Here is a 27,444-nt window from a genome sequence, read left to right as displayed (position 1 = left end):
TAGGTTGTACTCTAAACACTGAAACAAGGCATAACAGAGTTAATTCTGCATGTTGTTAAAAAGAATAATATAAAAGACACAGTCCTTGTATTGCATTTAAATCAGTACAAAAGTCAAATTTTTGAATTCTGCAGAAAGAATTGAAATGATCTTTCATCTGGAAAGAAGAAGGGGCACCATTTGTTTAAATTTTTAAGCCTGATTTGAGGTAATACGGGAGGAACAGTCACGAACGGTCAGACCACATCTGCAGAATAAGTTCACTCATGGTTTGGGCATTGTCTCAGTTCCTGCACAAAGTCCCTTGGTTGTGCTTAACTTCAGCCAGAGATGTCATCAGTCATTCCTGGTATTATCACAGCAATACATTCACTGATGCAACCAGAACACAGGAGGTACCAGTGCTCAAGCTGTGGGAATAATGGATTTTTTTAGGTTTTTTGGGTTTATCACATACAGAGACTTTCAGTGTTTTGGTAATTAACTGCAATTAAAAATAGGATGAAGTCTCAGTCATTATCTTAGTTGGTGAAGGACTGGGCAAGGAAACACTGTAGTGAGAGGAAAAAAGAAAGTAAAAGCAGAGTGGTTCATGATTAACTAGAAACAGTGGTGGTTTTCTGTGAATTAAAAGAGAAATTAATCTCTCTCTGATCAGATCTGACCAGGGAAGACCCAGAAGTGAAAGATGTGATGTTTGAGCTACGGCACTCCCTCTCAATAGCCTCCTTTGTGGTGGAGAGGGAATTTTATGTGCAAAGGGGACTAAAGGGGCTTTGGGGGGAAAAAGAGAAAGAGAGCTGTGTGATAAAGGCACAAAGTAGGTGTAAATGGCAACTAAATGAATTTACCTGTGTAATATATAAAGCTTTCTGTGGACATACCATAGTAAAGTTTCCTCTTGCCTCAAATAATCAGAAAGCTCAGTTTAGTTTTGTCCAAGGTGTGAACAATACCAGAGAGCAAGTTTTCATTTCATAAATGTAAATGTTCTCAAGGAGTTATTCAAAATACTTCAGAGAGTGATCAGCTTTGTTTGAAATATCTCAAAAATTATCAAGGAGAAACAAAAATAAATCCTAAGATGAGAGACAGGAGTTTCAGAGAGCTCTGCTGTCATGATAATGGATGGACATGATGCTGAGGGAGGATATTGAGTCCTGTTCCAGCTGTTTGGGCAAGACACCAAAATATAAGGATATAGTAAGCTCTCCTGCATTGGAGAACAAGGCAGTTACTGATTGAGGAGGACAGGGAGAAGCATTTCATATAAACCAGTAATGAGGAGTGCCTAGGACTGGGATTTGGGCAGTAGCTGCGTGTTGGGGATGGAGAGTTCCTTGTGCTGCGCCAGGTTGTACATTCAGCTTTCATCACTCACCTGATGGAGAAGCAAACCACCAGTGCACCTCTGCTTTGACCTAGTGCAGCTAAGCTGAACATCCAGCATTTCAAACAGGCCGTGAATTAGCAATGGTGTTTCTTCCATGGATACTTCAGAGGATGTAACAATCTCTCCTGCATGCTGAGCATAGAAAGGGACCACATTCTGGCACTGAGCTGTTCATGGAAGGTGATTATCTCAGCTGCAGAAATAAGAAACAAGCATCCCTTTAGGCTTTTCAGAGCCCAGCCCAGATTGCTGTTACATTCATCCTTTCCACGTCTTCCTTCTCTTTTTTGGCAACCCTGTGTTTGTGGGAACAAAAGTGCCAAAATCATTTGAGGGGAAGCAGATTTTGCAGCCTGGATGGTTTGGAAATCTCCCATACATAAGGAAGTGGATCTATCATCTTAAAAGATATTCAGCCTACATGTGAAGACTCAAAAACCTGGGATAAGATACTTTCCCATGTGATTCATGGAATATTACTGAACTTCTGTCACAAGTTGTTTCCAGCAAGCCTGGTCCTCCTGCCACCTCATCACAGGGTGTTTGGGATCCTGACTAGTTGCTCTTGGTCCATCCCTCTGCTGCCAGTATGAGCCTCAAAATACATGGATAGAGGAAATCTGCTTTTGTCATTCTTCCTGTTCTCATTGGAAACTTTTGCTCATACTCTAAGGCAGAGAATCTCCAAAGTGGGTTGCCTTATTCAGTGATGACCAGTGCTTGAAAGTAAACTGCTTCATTCCTGAATCCTTTGATGTTGTCCAATACTTCGTGCCATGACAAAATCCCATCTTTTTCAATGCTCCTTTTCTTTCTTCAGCTCAATATTTTGCTCAATATTGAATTCATTTTTAGATTCACGTGCCAGACCAAATATTCACTGCAACACTGTCCAATTTTTTTGTTTGTTTTGTTTGTAATGCCTTGATTATGTTAATGCAATGAATTTGACTTCACTGGAGCTTAACCAGCTGGTATCTGAAAAGCTGAAACTCGGAAAGAACATGTTTATTGTAGTATCGGGCTGTGGGTTTGGATTGATGTAGATTCATTGTCTTCAGTGGAATTTATTCCTGTTTGAACTCCTAGAAGTGAAAACAGGGCACAGCCGTTAGACCCTGATTCATTTCTAGTGCCAGCTGTTACCTTTGATGTCTGCTGTATGCGGAGAAGCTGTTGAGGTGCAGGTTTTTTATGGAGATTTTAGCCCACTAAGGCTCTTAATAGAGAAAATAACAAAGAGAATATCTCTACAACTCTGTAATCTGTTTCCCAGCATAAATAAGCCCTGTATGTCTGAATTTACATTTCTTGTCATTGCCAGGGTTGGATTTAAGGTGATGGAAAACATAGGTTGGAAAAGGTTGCATGTTCTAACCCCATGGTTGCTATGCATGTATCTAACTATGGCTTCAGACCCAGCTCTTTGTAAAAATATGACCATTATTATAAAAAATAACGGGTTGAAAAATGTGTATTTCCTAACTGTCATCAGATCAGGGGCCTACAAGAGAGCTGGAGAGGGACTTTCTACAAGGACATATTGTGACAGAACAAGGCAGAATGGCTTTGAATTGACAGAGAGCAGGGTTAGGTTGGATATTAGGAAGGAATGTTCCCTGTGAGGGTGGGGAGGCCCTGGCACAGGTTGCCCAGAGCAGCTGTGGCCGCCCCATCCCTGGCACTGTCCAAGGCCCAGTTAGACAGGGCTTGGGAGCAGTCTGGGACAGTGGAAGGTGTCCTTGCCCATGGCAGGGGGTGGAATGAGATGATCTTTAAGATGAACCCAAACCATTCTGTGATTCTGTGATCCTTGTTTCTCACATGGTGTCTCCCACCACTGTCCCCCTCCTCAGATGCCACCTCCCTTGCTCGGCATCACCTGGCATCATCACCAGCCATCTGGAATCCATGTCAGGGCTGGGTTTCTACCAGATTCCGAGAGTAAATCTTTGAAAGTGAATGTCAGGCCGTATTTCTGCCTATGGAGGTGCTCAGACCTCCAGCCACAAGCCCCTTTGTCACAGATGGAATCAGACCCGTGAGGTGCCAAGTCTCTCCCTTTCTCTGATCAGAGATGTGTTGCTGGCTCCTGGCAGCACGAGCACAATCCATCCTGTCCTGTCCCTGGAGGCTCCTCTCCTTCAGTCTGGCACCTCCTCTCATGGATCCAGCGTGATGCTTCAGCAGCAGCCGTGACAAACCTGCCCTGGGTGCTCCAGAGGCACCCCTGGGCTCCCTGGCCTCTGGCAGAGCCACGCACCAAATTGGGATGCACAGTCCCTCCAGTGCAGGATTTCACACCTGTCCCCTCCCACCTTCAGATCCTCCAAAATTCTTGTCATGACAGGTTGCTGCTTATCTCCCCTTGCATCCAAATTGGCTCGTGCCCAGAAAAGGAGGGAGAAAATGGCACTTTTAAAAGCCGAGATGTATATTCTGTCACTTGGATTTAAGATGTTTTTCGTCTTCTGAAATATTTTCATCTTATTTAAATATTCTTGCTGGAAAACAGGTCTTTGGATAAAAATGTGCAGGGAGGTGGAAGCTCAGAGTGCATGGGGTCTGCTGTCTCCTGTGTAGACATGAAGCTGCTTTCAAGTTCTGTTTCTAACAGGGCAGAATGTTCGTGGGCACAGGTGGAGATTGGAAGCCAGGGTCAGGTTTTTGTGCAGTGAGGTGCCTCCTGCTGTGTGTGCAGCCAGGAGGATGTAAAAATTTGCTTTTCTTTTCACCTTTTTAACACACACTTGACTGCACAAACTCAGTGTTTGCTAATTGGTGGCACAGGGTGAAACAAATCCTATAGCAGGTTCTGCAACTAACATTTGCTAATGTTTGTTGCAGGTAAATGAAGAAATATGAATATTGCTAAAATAAATATCAGTGGTCTTTGCTGACTTCATTGGGTTCAGAGTTTGGTGCATTCCATGAAGGACCAAATAGTCTTTCCAGCTACTCATAGAGAACACAGAATCCTAGAGTGGTGGGGGTAGGAAGGGACTTCAGAGCCCATCCAGTGCCACCCCCTGCCATGGGCAGGGACACCTTCCACTATCCCAGGTTGCTCCAAGCCCTGTCCAACCTGGCCTTGGACACTTCCAGGCATGGGGCAGCCAGAGCTTCTCTGGGCACCCTATGCCAGGGCCTCCCCACCCTCAGAGTCAAGAATTTCCTCCTAATATCTAATTTAAATCTCTCCATACTACATCCCTGCTGTTGAAACACATCTCAGTGCAGCCGTGCACACACACTGCCATCCGTGCAGCACAATAGCAGCGTCACACCATCACTCTTATTTTTACATGCAGCATGTGAATAGGTGTGGGTGTGTGTTAACATGTTTTGTCAGGAGGAGAAATGTTTCTCCAGAGGCCAGGGATATGTGTTGAACAAAAAAGAATATTCATTTGCTTGGGTGAAAGAAGCAGCATCTTTAAAGATGTACAGAGGACCCTCTGTTCCTGTGGTTTGCTGTGTGAGTCTGTCCTGCAGAGTCTGTGGCTTCTGTCATTTGCACTGTTTTATGTACGAGGCTGAGGAAATCAGCCTGAAAGACAATTGCTATTTTTAATCAATGAAAGCAGGCCGAGAAGAAGATAATCAATGGGCAAGTGCCAGCAGGGCTGTTCTTTTTTCCCCTCCTTACCTCGGTGGATTGTCAGTGCTTTGGTGCTGTCAGATCAAAGGGTGCTGTGCTTCAGTCAGCATTACAGCCCTTAGATCTCACCTGCCTCTCCCTGGAATCAGGATTTCAGTGGTGTGGGACACTGTGTCAGCCAAGCCCTGTGAGCACAAGGGAGAGCAGTCACTCAGGGATGGGGACAGGTGCATTTGTGAAAGCTGTTCAGCGAAGTTTGCCTGGTTTTGCTGTCATTTATGTATTTAAAATAGGAAATAAGTTTCTCAGGTTGTTGACGTGCATTCCTTCACTGCTTCCTTGGCTCCAGCTGTCAATTCCTGCAGCGTTAACAACGGAGGCTGTGAGCAGGACTGTGTTCAGCTCAGTGAGGACCACTACAAGTGCCAGTGCCAGCCAGGCTACAAGCTGAAGACAGATGCCAAATCCTGTGAAGGTGAGTCCTGTGATACCTGCCCGAAGACACACAGTAAAGGCAGTTTAAAAAACCCCAGGATGGTGTGTTCATTCCTATTTCCCCCTGCGTGCCAAAAGCAGCTTTAGGAATTGCTTATTAGCAGGATTTTAAAATGACACATGTTTGAGGTGTGAAGTTCACTTCAAATCACAACTTTGAACAAGATTTTGGCCTCGTAGATCCCTGGCTGTTCCTTGCATGCTGATGGTGATGGCGTAGGTTAGGAACTTAATAGTGATTTAATTCTAACATTTTATTGTTCATCAAGTTGCATATAGAGTTGGCCTGTATTACATGTTTTATTCTACAAAAAGTCTTTTCTTTATCTCCTTTTAGCTTATCACAGTCTGATTCATTCATCCTCCCCTTCAGGTTTCTAAGCACTCTCTCAAGCAGAATAGCAATGCTACCTTTGAGTTTGATTGTTGCTTTTCTTTTCTCGTATATCTTAACATATTCATCAGTTTTGAAGGCAACCCCCCCATTCCCCAACACAAGCACACACACACCCTTGAACATGCCAGAGAAAGATAGGGCCAAATTTATGGATTTATTGAGCTGAAATTCCTGTCACAAAACCGTTTCCATATGGCTCCTCTTCTGCTCGGAGATTTTATATGCTGTGTATGAAGTGTAAGTAAATCCTGCTGTTCATATGGCTCCCAGCTCCTGCTGGGTGCAGAGAGCACTCGTCCTCGGTTTGAGCCTCCCCAAATCCTGCCCTCTGTGGGAGCTGCACCTCAGGGAGCACCCAAATCCTGGTGACCTCTCTGTCTCTCGCGGGGTGGCCACGTTCTGTCCTTGAAATTATCAGAAAGAGCCAGAAAAGAGGAGCTTTAGGGAGAAGGGGGTGTCAGAAACCTTCCTCCCCTGTTCTCCATCCTGTTCCTCAACATCTTGAGATGTCCATGGCCAGCTGGCTGTGCAGGGCCTGCACAGGACTGAAGGGTGGGTTTTTATGGTGTGGTGGGGTCACCAGGGTCAGAGTGTGGTGATGCCAGGTGGGCTGGGAGTTGTCCCAGAGTGGTCACGGCACAGTTCAAGCTTTCCTGGGCCACCTCATACTCTGTCTCAGCTGGGCCCCTAAAGGGGGAGGTTTTGCCACTGCTGTTCACTCCCTCACGTCATGGGGCTGAAGAGGGTCAGCCACCCACCAAAGGTAGAGGTTCATCACCAGCCAGCAATTACTGAAAACTGCAGAGGGGCAGGCTCAGCCTTGTCTGCAGGTGAGGCCTTACCTGGGTGCCTGCTTACCTCAGGGTGTTTAAATCAAAATAAATCAGTGCAACTCCCTCAGGAGGGCAGTTATGCCTGGGGGAAGGAACATCTGTCTTGTAAGCAGAGCTCATCTTGAAAAATGAGGACTGAGTAGGATGCTTTTCCCCCCATAAATACCTTAGTGAATGAATACCTGGGAGAGAAAAGTGCTAGGTAAGCCCATGGACAAGATTTTTACAGGAACAAATGAGGGTGGTCATGAATGCATTTGGGTTGTCAGTTCAGAGGTATTTTAAGTAGAAGAGGTTGGGAGGAGTGAGCCTGGCTGGTTTTTTATTTTCCATCCACTAGGCTTGGCTGCTGGAGTCATGGTTTGGATGGAGAAAACACAGTGTATGAGAGCATTTGCCACAGCAGGTGTAGGTGTTGGGCAGGTGTGGATTCATCCCTGTGGACTACTTGGGAGCTAATAGTGCACCCACAGCCCTGGAAAGCCTTAGAGAAACACTTAAGCCTGGCAATTTTGCTCTTTAACACTTTATATTTTCTCCAGTGTGAAGTCACGGTTGCTGTGAACAAGAAAATTAATTTGATAAGGCCCAAATCTCTTTTCTTTAGGTGCACTAGAGGTCGTGGCAGATAGGCCTGGAGACCCTGTTCTTTACAGCCTTGCAGTGAAGGACTGGGAGGTCTGCTCCATCCCTGGAAGTGTTCAAGGCCAGGTTGGACGGGGCTTGGAGCAACCTGGGACAGTGGAAGGTGTCCCTGCCCATGGCAGGGGATGGAGCTGGATGAGCTTTAAGGTCCCTTCCAACCCAAACCATCCTGGGATTCTGTGTCCTGAGGCACGTGGGCAATGAAACCATGCCAGTAAATTTTTCACCATAGTGTTTAACAGCTTGGAGTAGGGCTTTGTAGGATGGAGTCTGTTATCTACTAAAGTTATTAAATGAACCAATAAGAGGCAAATGTGTGAAGCAAGAGCACTAATGAGTTATTTTTGGCTTTTCCTGAAACCTTCTTGTAACAGGAACATGCATGTCGCTGGAAAGCAAGTCAATCGCTGATTGCCTTATGTCCTGAAGATCTTTCCTTTACAAACTTACCTCATCCAAGGATTTCCAAGGCTGCTATTTTTATTTGAATTACTATGTTTTACTAACATCTACCATGTAATTTGTTGTTTGCCTGTTGTCATGTCACAGAACATTACAAGCTTTATTCCGTGCCGTAATCATTCTCAAATTAAAGCTTTAGCTGCTCTGAAAACCTTCATAATATGCAGGTTTAGCAGATGCTGTTTGATAGTGATTTCATTTAATTTACCCAAATAGAAAAAGAATCGGCAAATAACTCAATATTTCATATCAGCACGGAGTGAGTTCTTGCTTGGAGCTAAATCCTTTGTAGACCGCAAATTGTCGAGCTGCAGAGCCAAGTTGTCAGCCTTGGAAGTGTCATGCACGATGAAGTGCTGCTGTTCCTTGGAAACCTATTTGCAACCTATCGTGTCAGAAGTCCAATTTCACTTCTACATCCCTAACAGTGCTTTTATTTTTTTTTTTAATACTGTCAAGTCAAACTGAGCCCTGCAGCCTGGAACGGTTGTGTGTTCTCGAGATGGCAGGAGGTGACGTGAGGGAGTTTGAGGCAGTTCTGTGGCAGCTTCCTCCTTTGCCAAGTGGTGGCACAAAATGCCACTTGGCTGCACAGAAAAGTGACAAAAAAAAGCCCTGCCCCATATTTGAATCCACATGAAGTAGAGGTTTTTCTCTCCTATTCCCTTCTCCTGCGTAGCTGCTGGAACAGCGAAGCAGCCAGGTCTAGAGCAAAACTCCTTCAGCCCTTCCCCAGGGTTCCTCAAACCCTGACTCCATTGTTGTTAAACTGATGGTGAGTTTTTCCTGGGGCTCTGAGAGAAGGGGAAGGAAACGTTGGGCTGGAGGCAAGTGATGAATATTGGTCATCTGTCTCAAGTCAGACAGTAATTAGTAAAATGCTAAAACTGAATTAGAGCTGGAATTGTAAGGAAACAAGTGTAGCTTTTCAAAAGTTTTAGTTGAAGCTAAGCAGAACTCTAGAGGACACATTTTCAAGGTGTCCTCCAAGTTTACCTGTAGAATTTTATTCACCAGAATTTTGGTGTAATGAGTGCTCCAAAGGAAAACCTCAGCGTGGTGCAGAATGTCAGATCCTAACCAAAATCAGACCTGTCTGAACAGTTGTGGTAGGTCTGTTTTGGTGTGTACCAAGTCTTTATTTGGTCAGTGTGCTTCCAGCAGGTGCATGTTCCAGAAATAAACCCATAAAACCCAGTGAAATCTTCGAGGTGGAGGCTTCTGCAGGCACTTGATGAAAGTTTTTCTAAGTACTTGCCACTTAGAGCAGCTTATCCTTGAAAAGGTATTGTTCAAGAAAAGGGAAGAGCCTTGATGTACAACATGAATGGCATATGTTTATAGACTGAAAGATGTCTTTGGGGGCTCTTCAGTGTTTATTTCCCCTAGAGCCTTTTAAATATTCATTGGTTTGTGGTGAACTCCATCATTGTGTGTGTTTATGGATTCACACATACTGGAGTGCTAATTGCTGTTGTTTAGAGGACTCTTGAAAATCTGTTCAGGTACAGCAAAATAACAATAAAATGTACTTTCTTTGTCCTACTTCCAATGTAATACAAGCTTGGTTTCCTGCTGTTTAAAGCCTCATTGCTGCTCTATGAAAAATGTTGTCCAGCAACAAAGAGCATCCAGAAAAACAGCAGCTTTACTGTACACCAGATGCTGTCACATTTTTTCCCTGTCTAATCTCTTCCAGCTACTTCGTCATTAGTTGTAACAATGGCAGGTAAGACCATTTTCAGGCAAAAAGTGACCTTTCAGTTGACAGTGTGCTTTAATTGGTTTCAGTGATAGACCCCTGCACAAGTGGGAATGGAGGATGCTCACAAATCTGTCAGAATGAGAGAGGAATTGCAAAATGCGGGTGTCGTCCAGGGCATTCTCTTTCTGCAGACAAAAAGTCCTGTTTAGGTAAGAAACTCTGGACTATTTATTGTGAAGAAAGGTATTAATCAGTGCTCTGGCTTACTGAGCTGTGAGTGGAAAGGAGTGTTACACAAATATATGTGTGCATTTTGTAGCAGTGTTTCTCTCTGTCGTGTTCACAGCAGCCCAAAGTCTTGAAGGACCTTTTTAGTGATGAAAATTCCTCTGTGATCTCCTAAGTCATGCTTTCTAGCAACTGGATTTGTCAGTGCTGTAGTGTTATTCTTGTGGGGTCCCTTTAAAATAATGTCCCAGATACAGCTCCTGGAGAATTGGTTCAAGTAAAACTCTGAACCAGGTCACTGAAAACCTATTTAGAATTCAAAGGGCTTTTTAGCTGGAGAGCTGTTTCCATATTAATGGAGAAACTACTGTGAAGGAAGGAATCATGATGTGTAAGATTTCCAAAGAGAGGAGCTTAAAAAGTTGAATTCTAAAGTCTGTATTTAGTCTGGGGTTGTCAAAAGGATCTGTAGCGTTTCTGACCTGAAATGTGGGGGAATTAGAGATCAAAATACCTGCTTTTCTCCTTCACTGAAACTCTTGGAAGATAGTTTAGCAGTTTTATGAAGTAAAAAGCATTTGTGGACGTGATGGTGCACAGATTTTTAACAGCCAAGTCAGGATCAGGGTGTGTGTATATACATATATAGATACAGATATATATTCAGACACTAATTTTAAGCTCCTCTTTTGAAAACTTGGCCGAAATCTTGCCAATATTTAAATTATTGTCTCGTCTAAAGGGTGCTGGGTGCCTTTCAAAATATTTACGTCCTACCCTGAGTATTTTACTCAGTTGCCTGTAAGCCCTTCTGTGAGAAGAATGGCAGATCTTAGAGATTCTCTCTTACTGGAATTACTCATGAGTAATTACTGTAAATAAGAAGTATTTTCAAGTAGTGTAGTCACTTCACTGATGGTGAGTGGATGGAAACAGCTGTGGGTTTAGCAGTAGGGTCAGCCTGTTGTTCCTTTTATCTCAGATACACACTGACATTTCTGTTGATTTATGTATAAACTGAATCACTGAGTTAACTTGCAGTGCTACATATTGGAACAAATTTTCTCCCCAGCCTCATGGCAACAATCTTTTGAATCATTAAGCAGCGTGTCTTACCATGGATATACAATTATTGGTTTTTCTCCTAGAAGTTACTCAATGTCTTTTGCAAAATTCAAGCTGCTGTTTGACTCTCTGGAAGCTGAGCTGGAAGGAGACAGAGGGCAGCTGAAGTGTCATACTTCAGCTATTAGCTGCAGGACAGGAAGAAACCTGTGCAGGATGGTGGCTGTGGTTCAACTTCTTATTTTTCTGTTTAAGGAGAAGAAGGGAAAAGAATATTTACAGCATTGGCCAGCACAGTGTACTCGCAAACTGACAATTAGAGAAAAAGGAGAAATAACCCATTTTATTCTAAGCAGCAGCTGCTCACATGGCTGCCTCAGAGAAGCTGTCATTTGTCCTGAAATTTTCATGAGCCAATGTGTGGTGTTTGCACTGCCTGGGGCCTCTCTTTGCAAGGAGCCTGATTGCATCCGTCAAGCTCCTTGTGCTCAAGTGCATGGGCACAAGCACAGCACTGGGCACAGCACATGTGGAGGGACAAAACTGCTAGAAAGTGGTTTTCTGGGATAAAAAGTGAGGAGCTGCACATCAGATTGTTCCCTGCCATGTGCAAGACACTGACCCGGGTTCGGTGCAGTAAACAGTCTGTATTTTGCCAGAAAAATGTCAGAAGGAGCAGGAGATGGATCAGGGGTTTGCCATGTGCGATACCAGTCTTTGCACAGAGGTTGGTGTTTTGTGCAGCTGTATTTAGTGTAAGTTTTTGTGGTTTGGGGTTTTTTTTTTTAACTAATTACTCCTTAAAAGTACTTTTATGTTCCGCTGAGGTTTTTAGGAAGATTAATACCTTTGGAGGCACTTAACTCCAAAATACAGTCTAGCAAGTGTGAAGCTGAGGAGCAGCCTGCGTGACAGGGACCTTCCTCCTTAGGGCTCTGCACCTTTTCCTTTCCTCACAGTGGGCTGAAGCTGCTCTGGTTGCAGCAGGTGCCTCCCCACTGTGCTGCTGCAGAAGCAGCTGCAGGATTCAGGGATGATCTGTCTCCATCGTCCCTGCTGAAACCCAGCCACCACTTAATCCAGATCATTTGACATTCAGAAAATAATCAGCTATTTCCTGCTCCGTTAATTTAACTATAATGGCATGGAGGACGTGGTGATAATTTCAGAGTTTTAGAAGTTAGGGCTTTCTTCTGAGTTCTTCACATGAGGTCTTCTTTTGCCATCACTCTTTTTACAGGAATAATAAATAAGTTGCTTTGACTGATTCTGCAAATACTGTAAATGTTCACACTGAGAAGTTGAAGGTCAATGGTGCTTAGAAAAAAAGATTGTTCTGGAGAATCATGTGAGTGTAACATTCCTGGGTTCATCGGGTGCTGTCCTTTGTAGACTGACATCAGGATAATCCTTTCAGCAGATATTTGGAAACGCAGCCATGTCCACATAGAGCAGCATTGTTTTTTATTTCAATATCCAGCTGAGTGCCTTTGCCTTTCTCTCTGCTTGCAGACGTTGATGAGTGTGCAGAAGGCAGGGCCAGGTGTGCCCATCGCTGTGTGAACACCCCGGGTTCCTTCAGCTGTGCCTGCAGCCCCGGCTTCGAGCTGGGGGCGGACGGGCGGCAGTGCTACCGTAAGTGACACCTGCACTTCAGCCTCTTCTGTCTGCACCCTGCTCTGCTTCCCTTCTCATTCCGTGGGGTTAGCATTCCCAGCAAAATAAATGCATGCAGAAGCTCAAGCTTAATACTGTTTTCTTCCTCTGCTGCTGGGTTTGCAGGGTGACACGTTCCTAAGCCTGTGTTCACAGACCTCTAATTACTGCCTTTCAAAGAGCAAATAGTCCTGTTGGTTTGTCATCAGTGTCTGGTGAATTCTGCTGCAGAGCTACCAGAATGCTGCTGTTCTATGAAATGTGTTCATTCCTGCCCTCCTCCTCGTCCTCCCAGCTTTGTTACAGATCCGATGCAAGAGAAAACCAACATGATGTTCTGCTCTGGTCTTTACCTGTCTGGGTTTGCTTATGCTTCTCCTGAGATTATTGACACTATTAAGAGGATGCTTTTTAAAAAAAGGCAACAAAAAAGAGAGATGGGGGATGAAAAAATAGTTGAACAACTAAAATTTCCCAAACTAAAGCGAGCCCTGCTGTCTTTCCTCACATACTTACCTCTTGCCAGCGGGGTTTCTTAATCAACCCAGCTTTTCTGGAGAGAGGGACTGAATCCCAGTGCTGTTAGCTGATAGGTGATCCCTGGCCTGCCCTTGAGGGTAAACGTAGATTAATAAAGGAGGTGATGTGGAAGAGTTGGGGTTATTATGGACCTAACATAAGCTCCCTGGAATGCAGACAAAAGCATGGCCTGTTTTAGCAAAGAGGTGGGCAAAGATCATTCAATCTAATAATACTGTGCAAGAGCTTTCAGCAGAGCTTCCTTAGGAAAATACACTGCATGCCAGAGAATGAGTGCTTTATTTAAGAATGTGTGTGTAAGAAATAGTTATTAAGAATGAAATCCAGTTTCACAGCATTAACATACATTAAAAACAAAACCCAATTATGTGAGAGACATCCTGGAGAGTTATTTCATAGGTGATGGGGAGCTGTGAGTGGTGCAATGGCAGAGGAAATGTGATTAATGTATAGATATGAAATGTTCTGTCATAGGCATAAAAAAAGGGTTTAGACCACTTAGATTTCATTGTGCTTTTCTGATAATATTTTTTCTGGCTGTTCAGCAGATCTCAGGGGATGGTGATTCTCTGTGCCTCATGTACAATATTGCAGAGCAAACAATAAAAATAAAAACATTCTGCATATATTTATGATCAGGATTATCCCAGTGTTTGAGCAATTTACAATCTTTGTTTATTCTTTCATTTCCCCAGTGGCTGGGGAAGAGCTGGTATTTCAGTTTTACTGATGAAGAACTGAGACAAAGTAAATGATGAAGATCATGTTTAAAGTCAGTTTTGGCATTTAATCGCTGGGTTTACTAAATCCCGGCTTAACACACTGGACTGGAGACACAATTTCTTCTCCCTGGTGCAAATAATCACACTATGCATGAGATGTAGCCCTCAATATTTATTCTCTTAATTTATACCCTCTTCCAGCTGGAATTACATTTCTTGTTGGCAAGCAGGTTGCTCCCTGGGAGCACAAAGAGGGGTAGGACCAGAGCCCACCAACACAGATGTGTCTGGGGAGATTCTGTGCCAGATCTGATGGTCGCCACTCTGAGCTGGGGTGTTTCTGGAAGTACAGAGGATCCTTTAGGAAGGGTTTCTCAGTTCTCCTACCTAGTGGGAGAAATTATTTCCTCTCTAAATAGCTCTGTAACAAGACAAGCTGGCTAATCCTTCATGAGAAACTTTTTAACTGACACTGTGGGTTCTTTTCATCCTGGAGAAATCATCTGAGGAAGTAGCTGGGCGGGAATGAGGTGGCCAGGTGTTCCCTTTTCTGTAGGAGGGTTCCCACTGGAAATGGCCAGGATGTTGTGAGGGCTGTCCAGTGCAGCCACACGAAGAGGGCATGGAAGTCTGTCAGGGCAAAGGGGGCTGGCAGTGGCACTGTACCACCCTGTCTTAGCTGTAGGGGACAAAGTCTCAGCAGAGGAGCTGCTGCGTCCCCTGGAAGGGACATCCAAGAGCCAAAACCTGGAGATCGTTTTGCATGGTGGTTGGGTGTCCATTTCGCCAGCAGGACTCTGCTGAGGAAGTTTCAATGCCTTTGTGTTTGGGGGATGTTTCAGAATCCAACTCTTTGCCATTCCCATGCAAAACTCAAAGCTGCTCTTTGGGAAGTGCATCAGGCTGGGTCGAGGGGCACCACCTGGGCTCCTCAGATGGTTCTGTTCCTCCTTTGGGGCAAGCGCTGTGTCCAAACAAAGCATAAACCTGAGGAGACCTGTGAAGGCTCCTGTAGCAGGTGGCTGCTGGAACACTGAGCCAGCTTCACATGGCTGAATTTGAGAGCATCCATTGTTCTGACACAAACACCTGGAGCTCAGTGACTCCACAGCCTGCTCTTCTGGGGAGGGGGTGTGAGCTGACCGTAGTCACTGCTACAGCACTCATGGCTGCTGGTTTACAGCAAGCTGTTCCTCCAGTGACTCCCCCTGGGCTTGCTTTTTAACATCCTTTTGATTTATTTCTCTGCAAGGCATCGAAATGGAAATTGTCGACAGCTGCCAGGATGGGAACGGCGGCTGCTCCCACCACTGCGAGCACACGGCGGCGGGGCCGCGCTGCTCCTGCGACCACGGCCACCGCCTCGGCGGGGACGGCAAAACCTGCACAGGTAACCCGTGCTGGGAGCAGGGAGCAGGTGTGGAGGGGCCCAGGGAGCCTGCAGGGGCTGTCGCTCAGGGAAACGCCTCCCCCTGCCTTCCCTCCTTCTGCAGGTGTTACTGAAAGGGTCCTCTGGCGCTCCCTCGGCGCTGCTCCAGCCTGCCTGGCTCTGCGGGCTCGCTGGGATGAGTCACTAACGAGGGGAGGGAGTGGAAATGACACTGGTGCATCACCTGTTACCATGGCCGTGTCTCACCGTGGGCAGCCCAGAGGCATCACAGGACGTTGTTTCCCTTCCCTCCTCAGCCGTGGCTGGGAGGAGGTTGGCTGTGGCTGGGAGCAGCGGCACACCTGCTCTGAAGTGCTTCATGCACAAACTCCACTTTGTGTCACAGAGGCTGCTGTGTTTCCATCAGATTTGCTCAGGCATGAGGTTACACTTCTGCCTGTGAGAAGTCTCACTTGGGAGGTGAAAGCAACAGAGTTGGATTTGGGTTTGTTTTGAGAGAAGAGCTTAAAAAGTCATTCATGTTTTAAGCAATTCTGCTATGAAATTTTTTTGTGTGTGTTTGTTTTGTTTTGTTAAAGCTTTTGCCATGCAGACTGTATCTCATTCTGCTTTGGGCTTTCTGTCAGAATGCCATTACGATTTTTAAGAATAGCCAGGAAGAGAGGGGGGATGGGAAAAGGAACAGGCACCACAAAGCAGTGTAGTGAGATATGAGATGATGAGAAGAGGTAGAGAGTGGGAGCATTGATGAGTGAGAGGCAAAATGAGTCTTGCAAGGAAAAAAGGCCAAGTACAAGGAGAGAGGAGGAGGAGGGGAGCACTGAGGGCTGCAAGGGCGGGTGATGATGGAAATTAAAAAGCAAAGCAAAAAAAGTTTGGGAGGCAGATTTGGAGCCAGAGCCTCAGAGGGGTGGGTGGGTTACACAGTCTTGTCTGTACAACTGACAGGAGGCAAAGCAGCCTCCTGCCCACATCCCAGCTCAGTGACCAGAATTCTGCTGGGGATTTCAGAGGGAAGCAGATACTCCAGAGACAGCAAAGGGAGAACACAGGGGAAGTCTGAGGACATGAAAAGTTGCTCCTAACAGCAAAAATCTCCTTTTTATTGGGAAGGGAGAGAACACTGACGAAGGCTGAGGACATGAAAAGTCGCTCCTAACAGCAAAAATCTCCTTTTTGTTGGGAAGGGAGAGAACACTGACAAAGGCTGAGGACATGAAAAGTCACTCCTAACAGCAAAAATCTCCTTTTTGTTGGATGCAGATTTTGCATTCCTACCGAAACAAGGGGCTGTTGCTGGAACCCAGAGCGAGGCATTGCCTGATGTACTGCAGAGGAGCTCAGCTTGTGACATTTCTGGAAAACACTGCCTTCAAATAACCTGCATTAATCATTTTCACACTGACCTCTTCACCTCAATTGATTAATTACATTTTCTTTCTCCTGTCCGTGTTTCCTCATAAAGTTGGTGCTCCTTCCAAGGTTAATTGAGACACTGACCTTTCCCATCTGCAGCTGCTCAGCCGGGCCACGTTCAGAAGCATTTTGCAGACTCAGCATTGACAAGGTGGCCCTTGGATGGCCACTGACCTGCTCAGCAGCCTGACAGCAGCCAGGAGCCTGCAGTGCACAGATAACAGCTCAGCTCTCCTATTTAATCACCAGAACAGTGGTGTCAATACCAATTTCTGAATGGACACAGAGCAGGCTGAGGCAATGGGAAATCAGTTACCAAAATCTACAGTTGAACCTTCCAGGCTGCTGCTGTCCAGCAAATGCCTGGTTGGATCAGAGCATTGTTAGTTTGCATTCAATAAGATTGAGTATAAAGAAATCTCAGTGGTCAAATGTAGGTTACTGTTAAACAAAACATTTTTGAGGGGTGGTGGGTCCTTGCTGTTGTCTCTTTTCATAGAACCATATAATATTCTGAGTTGGAAGGGACACACAAGGATCATTCAGTCCAACTCCTGTCCCTGCACAGACACCCCAACAATCCCACCCTGGGCATCCCTGGGGGGTGTTGTCCAAACCCTCCTGGAGCTCTGGCAGCCTCAGGGCTGTGCCCATTCCCTGGGGAGCCTGGTCAGTGCCCCAGCACCCTCTGGGGGAAAAACCTTTTCTGATATCCAACCTAAACCTACCCTGAAACAGCTCCAGCCGTTCCTCAGGTCGTGTCCCTGGTCACCAGCAAGACCAGCTGGTGTTTTGTAAATCCCCTCATGGCAGCTCAGGCTTGTGGAGGAGATGCCTCTCCCGGGACATGGAGGGTCCTGGTTGCTATGGGAGAAGGCAGAAGGCAGCTGCTGTCAGGATTCAGGATTCAGACAGTGTTTATGTGGTTGAAGGAAGAGGAAGGTGTAAAGTGGTGAGTGCTGCAGCACAGTAGCTCTGAGCAGAGCTGTGGCAGCAGCTCAGGGTGTCTCAAGGGCTGAATGTGCTGCCCTTTCCTTGCAGAGGTGGACGAGTGTGAGACTGGAGAGTCCTGCTGCTCCCAGTTCTGCATCAACTACGCGGGGGGCTACGAGTGCGCCTGCAAGGCGGGGTTCCAGCTCAGCGCCGACGGCTGCTCCTGCGACGGTGAGTGCGGAGCCAGGGAATGGGCTGGGCTGCAAGGGACCGTAGAGGTCATCTCATTCCACCCCCTGCCGTGGGCAGGGACACCTTCCACTATCCCAGGTTGCTCCAAGTCCCATCCAACATGGCCTGGAACACTTCCAGGGATGGGGCAGCCACAGCTTCTCTGGGCAGCCGGGGCGTCATCACCCTCACAGGGACAAGTTCTCTCCTAATATCCAATCTAAACCCTCTTCCTTTTAGTTTAAAGCCATTCCCACTTGTCCTGCATCATTCCATGCCCTTGTCAAAAGTCTTTTGGTATCAGTGGCTCAGTCTAATCACAGCTCAGGGTAGAAGAAATGCTGTCAAAACCTTTTGCAGGGCTTTGTGGGCACTGCCCTAATGAGAGTCACTGACCCTATGTCAGCTTTGCTGATAAGGTTTTGCAAATGTGTAATTTCCACTTTGTGAGGCTGGAATGCAGGAGTAACCCAGCAGCCAGCGTGGGGAAGTGGGGATGTGGAGATGAGCCAGCAGAGAGAAAGTTTCCCTCCTCTCTCCATGGACACTGTATATTGATGTGTGTTAAACACTCCTTCTACAAAAGAAGAGCCCTCAAAATAACTGAAGGATCAACTGGGCTTAACAGCTTCAAGCATCTGTTTTCATTCGAGACAAAAACATCAGTGAAGTAATCTACTCCCTGTTGCCCTGAAATGTTTTCATACCTCCAATACCAGAGAGAAATGGAGAGCCCCAAAACACATAAGAAAAATTGTGTTCTCTTATGTATAGAATAATTTGCCAGATGCAGCTGGGCACAGCGTGGGCTCTCCAAGCAGAAGTACTTGCTCCTAATCACCATTTATATCTGGATTTTCTAGATGTGGATGAATGTCGTCTGGATAATGGCAACTGTGACCATTTCTGTGTGAATTCCCTGGGCTCGTACGAGTGTGCCTGTAAGGAGGGTTACAGGCTTGGGGATAACAGATGGGCCTGCGTGGGTGAGTTATTAATACAATTTGAGGGCCATTAAGCATTTCCCACTGATTTAAAAAGTGATTTTGGAGCTGGGATCTTCACAGATCCTGGGATTTTGGGAGCCCAACTTGAGCTATGTCTGAACGTGGCCAGGGTAGAGCTACGTGCAGTGCGTGGATCCAAGTTCATCCTCCAGTAATGGGTTTTGCCACAGATTAATGGCAGATGAACACTTAAATCCCCTGGACATGTTTGAAAACCTAAAGCTCCTGATTTAGAAATAAATACTCTTTTGACACTTTTCTTGCACTATTTGATGAAGTTTAACATCCTGGGGGGAAAAAAAAAAGGTAGCCAGATTCTGCTTTGATCAACCATGGCAAGTTTTCCATTAGTCAGTGACGTTATTCTGGATTTCTGCCAGTGTAACCAGTTCAGAGTTTAGCAGAGCAACTCAGTTTTATAACCCAAGTTTAGCACCTGCTAAACCTTAAGCCAGAGTTTGATATTCTAACCAACACCAAAAAGAAAGCCAGCTGACTTCCCATCAGTTTAAGGCTCAAATTTTAATGTTTCTGAAAATAAATTGCACAGCCAGCCTCACTTTCTATTTGTCATCTCCAAAACGAGCAAGAGTAATGACCTTCATTAACTAAAAATAATCTCAAACTTGAAGTGAGGAAAATGAATCTCCTCGTTTAATTTTGATTCTCCAGGAGCAGAGTTTTTTTCCAGGAAAAGGAAAGAGATGGGGAGTTTTCCCCTCTTTTCTCTTTTATTTTTTTTGCCTGTTTTTTTTTTTGGATTGCAGAAACTCTGTAAGTACAAATGAGAAAATGCCTGGGCTGGGACTGCTGGCCAGAGGTGTGACTGGAAAACCTGATGGCATCATAATAGCCACAGGAGATGTAAATGAGAGGCAGGTGCCGTGGAGGCAGCTGGGGTGCTGATGGGCTGTGTTTGTGCTGCCCTAGGTGTGCAGGAGGTGGATGCAGAGGAGGCAGTGAGCTTTGCTGGTGCCCCAGGGCTGCACTTCCGAGGGCCCCCCCAGCTGCTCCGCTACGCGCTCGGGGCCCTGGCCGAGGATGGAGACCCCCGAGGAGAGCTCACCCTGGTGCACAGGGTTGGTGAGTGACCAGCAGGGCCCTGAGCCAGCACAGCAAGCTGGGGACATCGTCTCAGGGGGGAGGATTTGGGGCTGGGCTGGCTGAGCATCAGCAGGAGGGATGAGCGTTAATCCTGCTTCCTGCCCTCTCCGTGCCAGCAGGGATGAGGCATTGCTATGTGCTCCATCCCAAATGGGACATGTTTGAGGAGCCAGGAGGCTGCCTGGATGCGTTGGGAGGGAGGCAGGGGAAAAGTGAGCAGCACAGCAAGCAGTGGCTGGGGGGCTGCTTGGAAAACAGCCCTAGGGGCAGCAGCCTGAGGGATCTCATCATCCCAGGGGTGAGAGGACACCATGGGTTACTGCAGTGCACTAAATCCCTTGGGAAATGCTCCCTTTCTTCTGGAGCTGGGAGTGTGTGTCCCTGTTTACAAACCCTTTTTTAACAACCAGAGGCTTTTGGTTTAAGATATTTGCATTTCATTTGTGTTAAAAACAATCCTCCAAAGATTCAGGTTTCCCTTGATGTTTTGGGTGTGTTCCCCAGGAAAAGCACCCAACCCATCCACGTATTGCTCAGCTCAAGTGGTGGCAAACAGCACAGGAGCACCCACTGAAACAGGAGGGGTGCAGAGCAGCTTTGCACCCACCTGGGCTTTGCATGGTTCAGTCTTTGCCACCTGCAGGTTCACAACTTTAAAGAGCATTATGAGGTGAAACCCTGTGCTTGCTTTGGTGCTGAGTGCTGGTGGGCCACCAGGGAGGATTTCTTGTTTTTCCTATATATGTCCTGTGATTTTTGTATAAACTCTAATTACTCATCTGAGGACTGTGCCCTACAGGCAAAAATCGGGAGCTGGTCTTGACATTAATAAAAAAATAACTTACTTTTATGAACAAAACTGTTAAGATCCTCCCAAATCACACAGCATCCAGCCGGACTCAACAACACCGATAACCAACTGGGAAACTGATAAATGAGATAACCACAGGCAAAATTACCAGGCCTAGAAACCACAATCAAATATTTATTGACCATTTTTTGCATGTTTTATTTATATTTAGCCACAGAAATTTGGGTGTTATCAGTCATAGCTGAGCAGCTGCACTTCTTCTAAGGTTCAGGCTTTGCAGCATGCAGTGGTTTGTAGGAAAAGGTGGTGGAGGAAAGGCACTTTAAATGGTTTAGTAAGTTCTTTTACCTCCCAAATAGTAATTTATTGCTTATACTTTCAGACATTTTTTTGGGCTGCTGTCTATATTATAAAAAAGCTTGCTTTAACGGTAAGGTGGTGCAAGTAATTAAATATTTTCTGTAGCTTGAATGACTTTTTAAGGTGAAAGCATGATGTTTTTAATGGTGATCTGTATTCTTCTCCTGAAGTATGAGTTTGTACCCTCTTCCAAGTAGGAGCACTAGGATTCTGAATGTCCCTGAAAGCTTGGGCATTTGTTCAGCTACAGAAAAAAGGGAACAGCTGGGTGCTCAGACCTAGAGGAAATCTCGCCTCACAGAGAAAATTGTTGGTGAAAAGAGACCAGCCTGTGACTTACTGTAGGCTGAAATAAATTGCCAGCTCACTTTCAGGTGCTGCTCAAAATCCCCTTCCAAAAAGCCTCCAGCCACAGCCATAAAGCCTCGAAGGCACAAAGCTGCATGGATGGAATCTTCAATGCCACTGAAGTATTTTATCAGACAGTCACATTTATTTTCCAAGCCTGTTTCAACAAAGAGAACATGAGGTTGCAAGGGATAAAAGGGGGGTGGGGAAGGAAAAGCGAAAAAATGCATTTTCATATCAGGTTTCCTATACAAAACTCTTCATATCCATGAAGAAATAAGGAAGTGATAGATGTGTATTTTGCTTTGTTTTCCTAGAATAACACTCAAATTAGATGGTTGAAAATATCAATGAACCCTGTTTAAATAGCACCACATCCACTTACTGCAATAAAACAACAGGGATAGCCTAGCAAGACGAGGAGTCCCAGTAAATGCTTCTAATTATATACAATGTTATCAAGCATTAGCTGCAAATTTCCTTTTTCTGAAGGCAAAACACTTGCTTCTAAAAAGTAGCTTGAAGTGCTCTTCGCTGGAGAATTACAGCATTTAGGGGAGTAAATTCCAGCTGAACACCCAGCTTTCCTTTTCCTTAGAGTCAAAAATGCGAGCAGGGAGATTCAGGAATGCCCATTTCACTGTGCCTTTTGTGCTGGCCCGGCGGGGTTTGCAGCCCAGCGATAGGTACGAGCTTGCAGGAGCGTTTTTGTCTGGCTGCTCACTCAGCCCTGTGTGGTCTTTTGCTGTCAGTGTGCCTGGGTGACACGTTTGGCCAGGACTGCAGCCTGAGGTGTGAGGATTGTCTGCACGGGGGCCACTGCAACAGCGAGCGCAGCGGCTGCATCTGCCCGCCCGGCTGGGCTGGCATCACCTGCAACGAGAGTGAGTACAGGGGCTTGGAGGGGGAATGATCCTCCTGCAGGGTCTGTACAGCTGGGGAATGGGGGTAACCTCTGGTACTTCTCATCTGTGAAGCTCCCCAAGGAGCACAGCTGTCTCACAGTCCAATCTATTGTGCTGGGATGCATTAAATAGGAATTGTAGGTGATGCCGTGGTTCACGGAGGGCCCGGCCCCGCGGTGCAGGTCAGGGCAGAACCATCCCCCCCTCCTAAATATTTCGTTGTTGTTCATTCCTGTTCACTCTGCTGCTAAAAGCTGCCAAAGTTTGCCGGCCATGCTTCATTCCACAGCTTGCCTCGGTGACTTTCAGAAGTCTGTCCCAGCAGTTGGTGTGACAGTCTGGGTGGACATGTATGCTGAACTTGAGTTTTCCCATTGTAGCATCCCACAACACTGCCTTTTAAATTTTTGTTCTTACATTTTCCTTTTTTTTTTTACTTACCCTTTTTATTATTAGCATCACTTTCTTGGAACAGTTAATTTTTCGTATTTGAAATCATATTTTTCAGAATTCTATTGCCAAGTCAGTGCCCTTTATAATAGCTTTTCACTCTCCTTACTCCTGTTTCCTGGCAGAAGATCTTTCTGATTCAGAAGTATGTGTCAAAACCCATTGGAGAGAGAGTAGTGATTTCTTGATGTGTTGTTCTTCATCTGCAGTTTGGCAAAACTTGTCTGCTGCTTGTCTGAGACATCATACAGCACATTTCCTGTTTGAGATGGGTCCCTCCATTTCGTGGTGTGTGACATGATGGCCCATCATTCTCAGAAAGTCTTTGCTGTCACTGGTGAGACAAAGAGTCGATGAAAATTTATTACTTGACATCAGTAGACAGCACTCTTCAGGTTAATTGCCATCAAGATTGTTCAAGAGATGTCATCATGTGGACAGAAATGTAGAAAAATCAAGCAAGTGATTGAAACCAACAGTCTGCCCGTGGTTATTTTGGGAAACTGATGGTGGGTTTGGTTTGTAAACACTGGGAGCAGCTAAGAGAATAGGAAATGGGGAGGATTAAAATCATCATTTCCAGTCTGTCTGAGTTCAAGGTATCAAGTTAGGATATTCTTACTTCTATTCCTGTTGTACTGGTGGTTCAGGATAGATTATAAAAATTTCAAGGCAGTATCCAAAGTCTTTGGTTCATTTCATAAATAACAACATTTCTGATGTATATTTGCAGTAGATATCCATGCACATAATCTAATGGAATTCACCTCTGGAATTTAAAGAACTTTAATAGGCCTGTGTTATTGAGCTAAACCTGCTGTCTGATGAAGACAGCATGGACAGTGATAAATACAATACCTAATCTGTATGAATTAGTCATATGTGATAGCTTTCACTCTTTTCTCTTGCTTTTTTTAATACACAGCATAATTCATGGATTTAGGATAAGCAGGTTTAGGGTAAGCTAAAACAGTGGAGAAAACTGGAACTAAATTTCTCTAATAATGCACCAAAGAAGTCAAATGGAAATTGATGTGAAATGTCAACTTTCTTAATGTACATTGATAAAATGTCAGTGAAGTCAGATGACTCCAGCAGCTGTATTCACTCAGCCAGCTCAGGCTGCAAACAGCAGAGCAAGGCTTTATCTCACAGTTTGTTTTTGCTGTTGTGGATCCACTGCTGCCATGATCACCTTGGGAATTTCAGAAACTACATTTGAAAAGCAACATATTGTTTTCATAATAGTATTTGGGAGAGAAAAAAGAATGTTTAAAACATTTATCTCCAAGTATTCCAAGCTGTGCTCTGTTGTTTAAACTTTGGACTTGACAGGCAATGGTTTTTGAGCTGTGCTTTGTGGGGAGGGGAGCATGTACAGGGGAGGGTTGGATACATGACAGTACTTCCTCAAGCTTGGTTAATTCAGCGTCCTTTGAGATGTTCTAGTAAATATCAGGTGGATGTGCATTGCTTTATAGAAGAATGTAACTTTGTTTAGAGCCTGCTCAACTGAAAGGACTCTCTCCTTGCTCAGTTTTCACAGAATCACAGAATCAATTAGGCTAGAAAAGACCTTTGAGACTGAGTCCAACCTATGACCCAACACCACCTGCTCAACCAGACCATGGCACTGAGTGCCACATCCAGTCTTTTCTTAAACACCTGCAGGGATGGTGACTCCACCACTTCCCGAGGCAGCCCATTCCAATGCCCAATCACCTTTCTGTGAAGAAATTCCTCCTGATGTCCAACCTAAACCTGCCCTGGTGCAGCTTAAGGCTGTGTCCTCTTGTCCTGTTGCTGTTTGCCTGGGAGAAGAAACCGACCTGCACCTGACTGCACCCTCCTCTCAGGGAATTGTAGGGAGTGATGAGGTCTCCCACAAGTTCTCCATACTGAACACCCCCAGCTCCCTCAGCCTCACAGGACTTGTGCCCCAGAACCTTCACCAGCCTTGTTGTCCTTCTCAATGACCGAAGCCTTGTTTTGCTTCCCTTGCAGCAGAGGGGAAGGATTTCTTGGTGTGTTCATGCTCCCTGCTGTCTCCACAGCCTGTCCCCCCGGGACGTTTGGCAGAGGATGTGCCGGTGTCTGCAAGTGCCAGAACGGAGGCTCGTGTGACCCCGGCACGGGGCAGTGCCGCTGCCCGCCCGGCGTGCTGGGCCAGCTCTGCGAGGATGGTACGGCTCCATCTCTGCCTCAGCCTCTCCACTTCTCCCCCCTTGTTCCTTTTAAATAATGAGCAAAACAGGGGGTGAGAAAAGCCAGTGGCTGGCGAGGCTGCACAGAGCCCCGGCTCAACCACAAACCACTTTGGGGTTGGAGCTTTGACCTGGGGTAGCTGATGCCTTGCTGTGTTTGTGCACTCCAAAGGTTGCCCGAAAGGTTTCTTTGGGAAGAACTGTAACAAGCCATGCAACTGTGCCAACAAGGGCCACTGCCACAGACTGTACGGAGCCTGCCTGTGTGACCCCGGGCTCTACGGCCGCTTCTGCCACCTCAGTAAGTCCCCGGCGTTTTTCAGATCTGTTTAATGTGTGCGCAGCATAACAGTCTGTGAAAGATTCCACATTGTTTAAAGAGGGCTGGCAAAAAGGAAGGAGAGAGAGAGACTTTTTGCGCAGTCAGAAGGTGATAGGACAGTATTTACTAAAACAGTAATGATTTAGCTTAGACGTTAGAAAAAAGTTCTCTGCTGGGAGGGTGGGGAGGCCCTGGCACAGGGTGCCCAGAGAAGCTCTGGATGCCTGTGGATACCTGGAAGTGTCCAAGGCCAGGTTGGATGGGGCTTGGAGCAGCCTGGGATAGTGGAAGGTGTCCCTGCCCATGGTAGGAGGTGGAAAGAAATGGGCTTTAAGGTCCCTTCCAACCCAAACCATTCTGTGATAAAATGAGCAAGACTTTACGTTCTGCAATGGGCTGGGAGTAGCAGGAGGGCAAGACTTTTGATTTGTGTCAGGAAGCCCCAGAAGCTTCATTAATCTTTTCCTCTAGTGATTAATCTTTGCCATAAGGACTGAAATTTACTGATGCTCAAAGGTGAGGGTTATAGGTGGGGTGGACAGGTCAGCATTTGGGTTATTGCTGAGGTCAGAATCTGGTTGGAGCTGGTTAGTGACTGCTGATGAGTTGGAGTGGGAGCTGGGGAGCAGGGCTGGCTGGGGCAGGATGAGGATCAGACATTAGAGGGAATAAAAGGAATTAAAACAAGAACCTTGCAAAATAGATGATCGAGTTTCTTTGTACTTACAGGTTTTGTTTGTAGAATTTGTACAAGATTGAAAATCTTCCGTGTTTTATTTTATTTTGTTTGGGGTTTTATTACAAAAGCTTTTGTCTTGGGGTGCATTCAAGTGTTTTTTCAGTCAGAAAATTAGCTGAGTTTGCTTTGAAATGTTTCTGGTTCTTGCATTCACCACGTATTGCTTGACATGAAGTGAATGCCCTAACACAGGAGTCATGTAAACTCTTTTTTCACCCACCCACATGTGAACCAGCGCTGCCGTAGGAATGGAGATGTACTTGCTGGAAATGAAACAGAGGTTTTGCTTCTTGCAGCAGTTGCATTCTGCAGCAGTGTGCAATTTCAACCAGCTCCTACATAATCACAGAGCTGATGCTTCCTTTTCTTGTGGCTGCAGCCTGTCCCAGGTGGGCCTTCGGCGCGGGCTGCTCGGAGGAGTGTCAGTGTGTGAAGGAGCACACGCTGGAGTGCAGCCCCAGGAACGGCTCCTGCACCTGCCAGCCTGGATATCATGGCAAAAAGTGTCAGAAAGGTATCACACACAGCCAGCTTCCCCACGTCTGCTTGTGCCTTTGTCCTCATAATTTCTCATTCTTCCACCCATCTGCTTTGTTTGGCTGCTGCTACTCACATATTCATATCCTACTAATGATTTTGTGGGGTTTTAACCCTGCTAGGGTTGCAGGGACATCGAGGGGAGTAGAGCTTAAGAATTGCAGGACTTTCAGCCTGATCAAGTGACAGCAGAAATCCAGAACCTGAATTCTAATACAACCCTAAATAACAAAGATTGTGTGAGGCTTTGTTTTTGTTCTGTGCTTTTTCCACACAGACAGTAAATAAGTGGCAAAATCTGTGTTTTATGGCAGCAAGGTGATTTGTAAACAGGTTCAGTAATGCTGCTTTTCCTTCAGATTTGCAGCTCTTTGAATTCAACTTATTCTTTGTAGTTTTTGGGGGTAGTTCAAAGAGAATTCTATCCCATATTCATGTTTGCATGTCTCAGTAGCCCTTTCCAGACAGCAGTGGAGTATAACAATAAAGATTCTCCCTTCAGATTTTTCTCTGAGCAGGTGGGACTGTGTTGGATTTAGGACAGTAGTTCTGGTGGGTTTGATGGAGAACAATAATGACAGTATTTAATATTTTTATCATTCTTGGTGATGGGCTCATTTCTGTTAGGGAGCATGCCCTGTCCAGCACTGGCTTTGCACCAAGGCAGAGAGCAGCAGAACTTACATACACATAAGAAGAGAATTCTATAATGGATTTAATTTAATATATCCTCAAATATTCGAATTAAAACTTCAAGCATTCTGCCACTCTGTTTCTGGTTTATATTTAAGCAGTAACCTCTTTGAAAAGTAAGTGTGTACAAAGTACACTTCAGCAACACCTCCAAAATGTACATTGTAATATATTCTCTGCAAGTTTCTGCCAAATTACTTTCTGATTTTTGTTTACTTTTCTTAACTTCTCTGTTTTCTTATACATGTTCTG

The 27,444-nt window shown here is 45.5% G+C and overlaps 1 protein-coding gene across 1 annotated transcript in view; it reads left to right on the top strand.

Moving 5' to 3' along the window:
- Positions 1–27,444, top strand: part of LOC309576630 (uncharacterized protein) — a gene marked incomplete at both ends in the record, with an annotated part of 185,648 nt that overhangs the window by 122,037 nt on the left and 36,167 nt on the right. Inside the window, 11 exons of the mRNA XM_082288043.1 lie at positions 5,344–5,469; positions 9,618–9,740; positions 12,337–12,459; positions 14,995–15,132; positions 17,590–17,712; positions 18,576–18,698; positions 19,650–19,802; positions 22,095–22,226; positions 24,752–24,880; positions 25,074–25,202; positions 26,342–26,476. Coding sequence (XP_082144169.1) covers positions 5,344–5,469; positions 9,618–9,740; positions 12,337–12,459; positions 14,995–15,132; positions 17,590–17,712; positions 18,576–18,698; positions 19,650–19,802; positions 22,095–22,226; positions 24,752–24,880; positions 25,074–25,202; positions 26,342–26,476 — 1,434 coding nt within the window. The remainder of the gene's footprint in view (positions 1–5,343; positions 5,470–9,617; positions 9,741–12,336; positions 12,460–14,994; positions 15,133–17,589; positions 17,713–18,575; positions 18,699–19,649; positions 19,803–22,094; positions 22,227–24,751; positions 24,881–25,073; positions 25,203–26,341; positions 26,477–27,444) is intronic.

This window comes from Coloeus monedula (assembly GCF_965178545.1).
Source record: "Coloeus monedula genome assembly, chromosome: 10".
Classification (NCBI taxonomy): domain Eukaryota; kingdom Metazoa; phylum Chordata; class Aves; order Passeriformes; family Corvidae; genus Coloeus; species Coloeus monedula.
The sequence above is the reverse complement of the archived record's forward strand: the minus strand, read 5'-3'. Positions and strand labels throughout refer to the sequence as shown.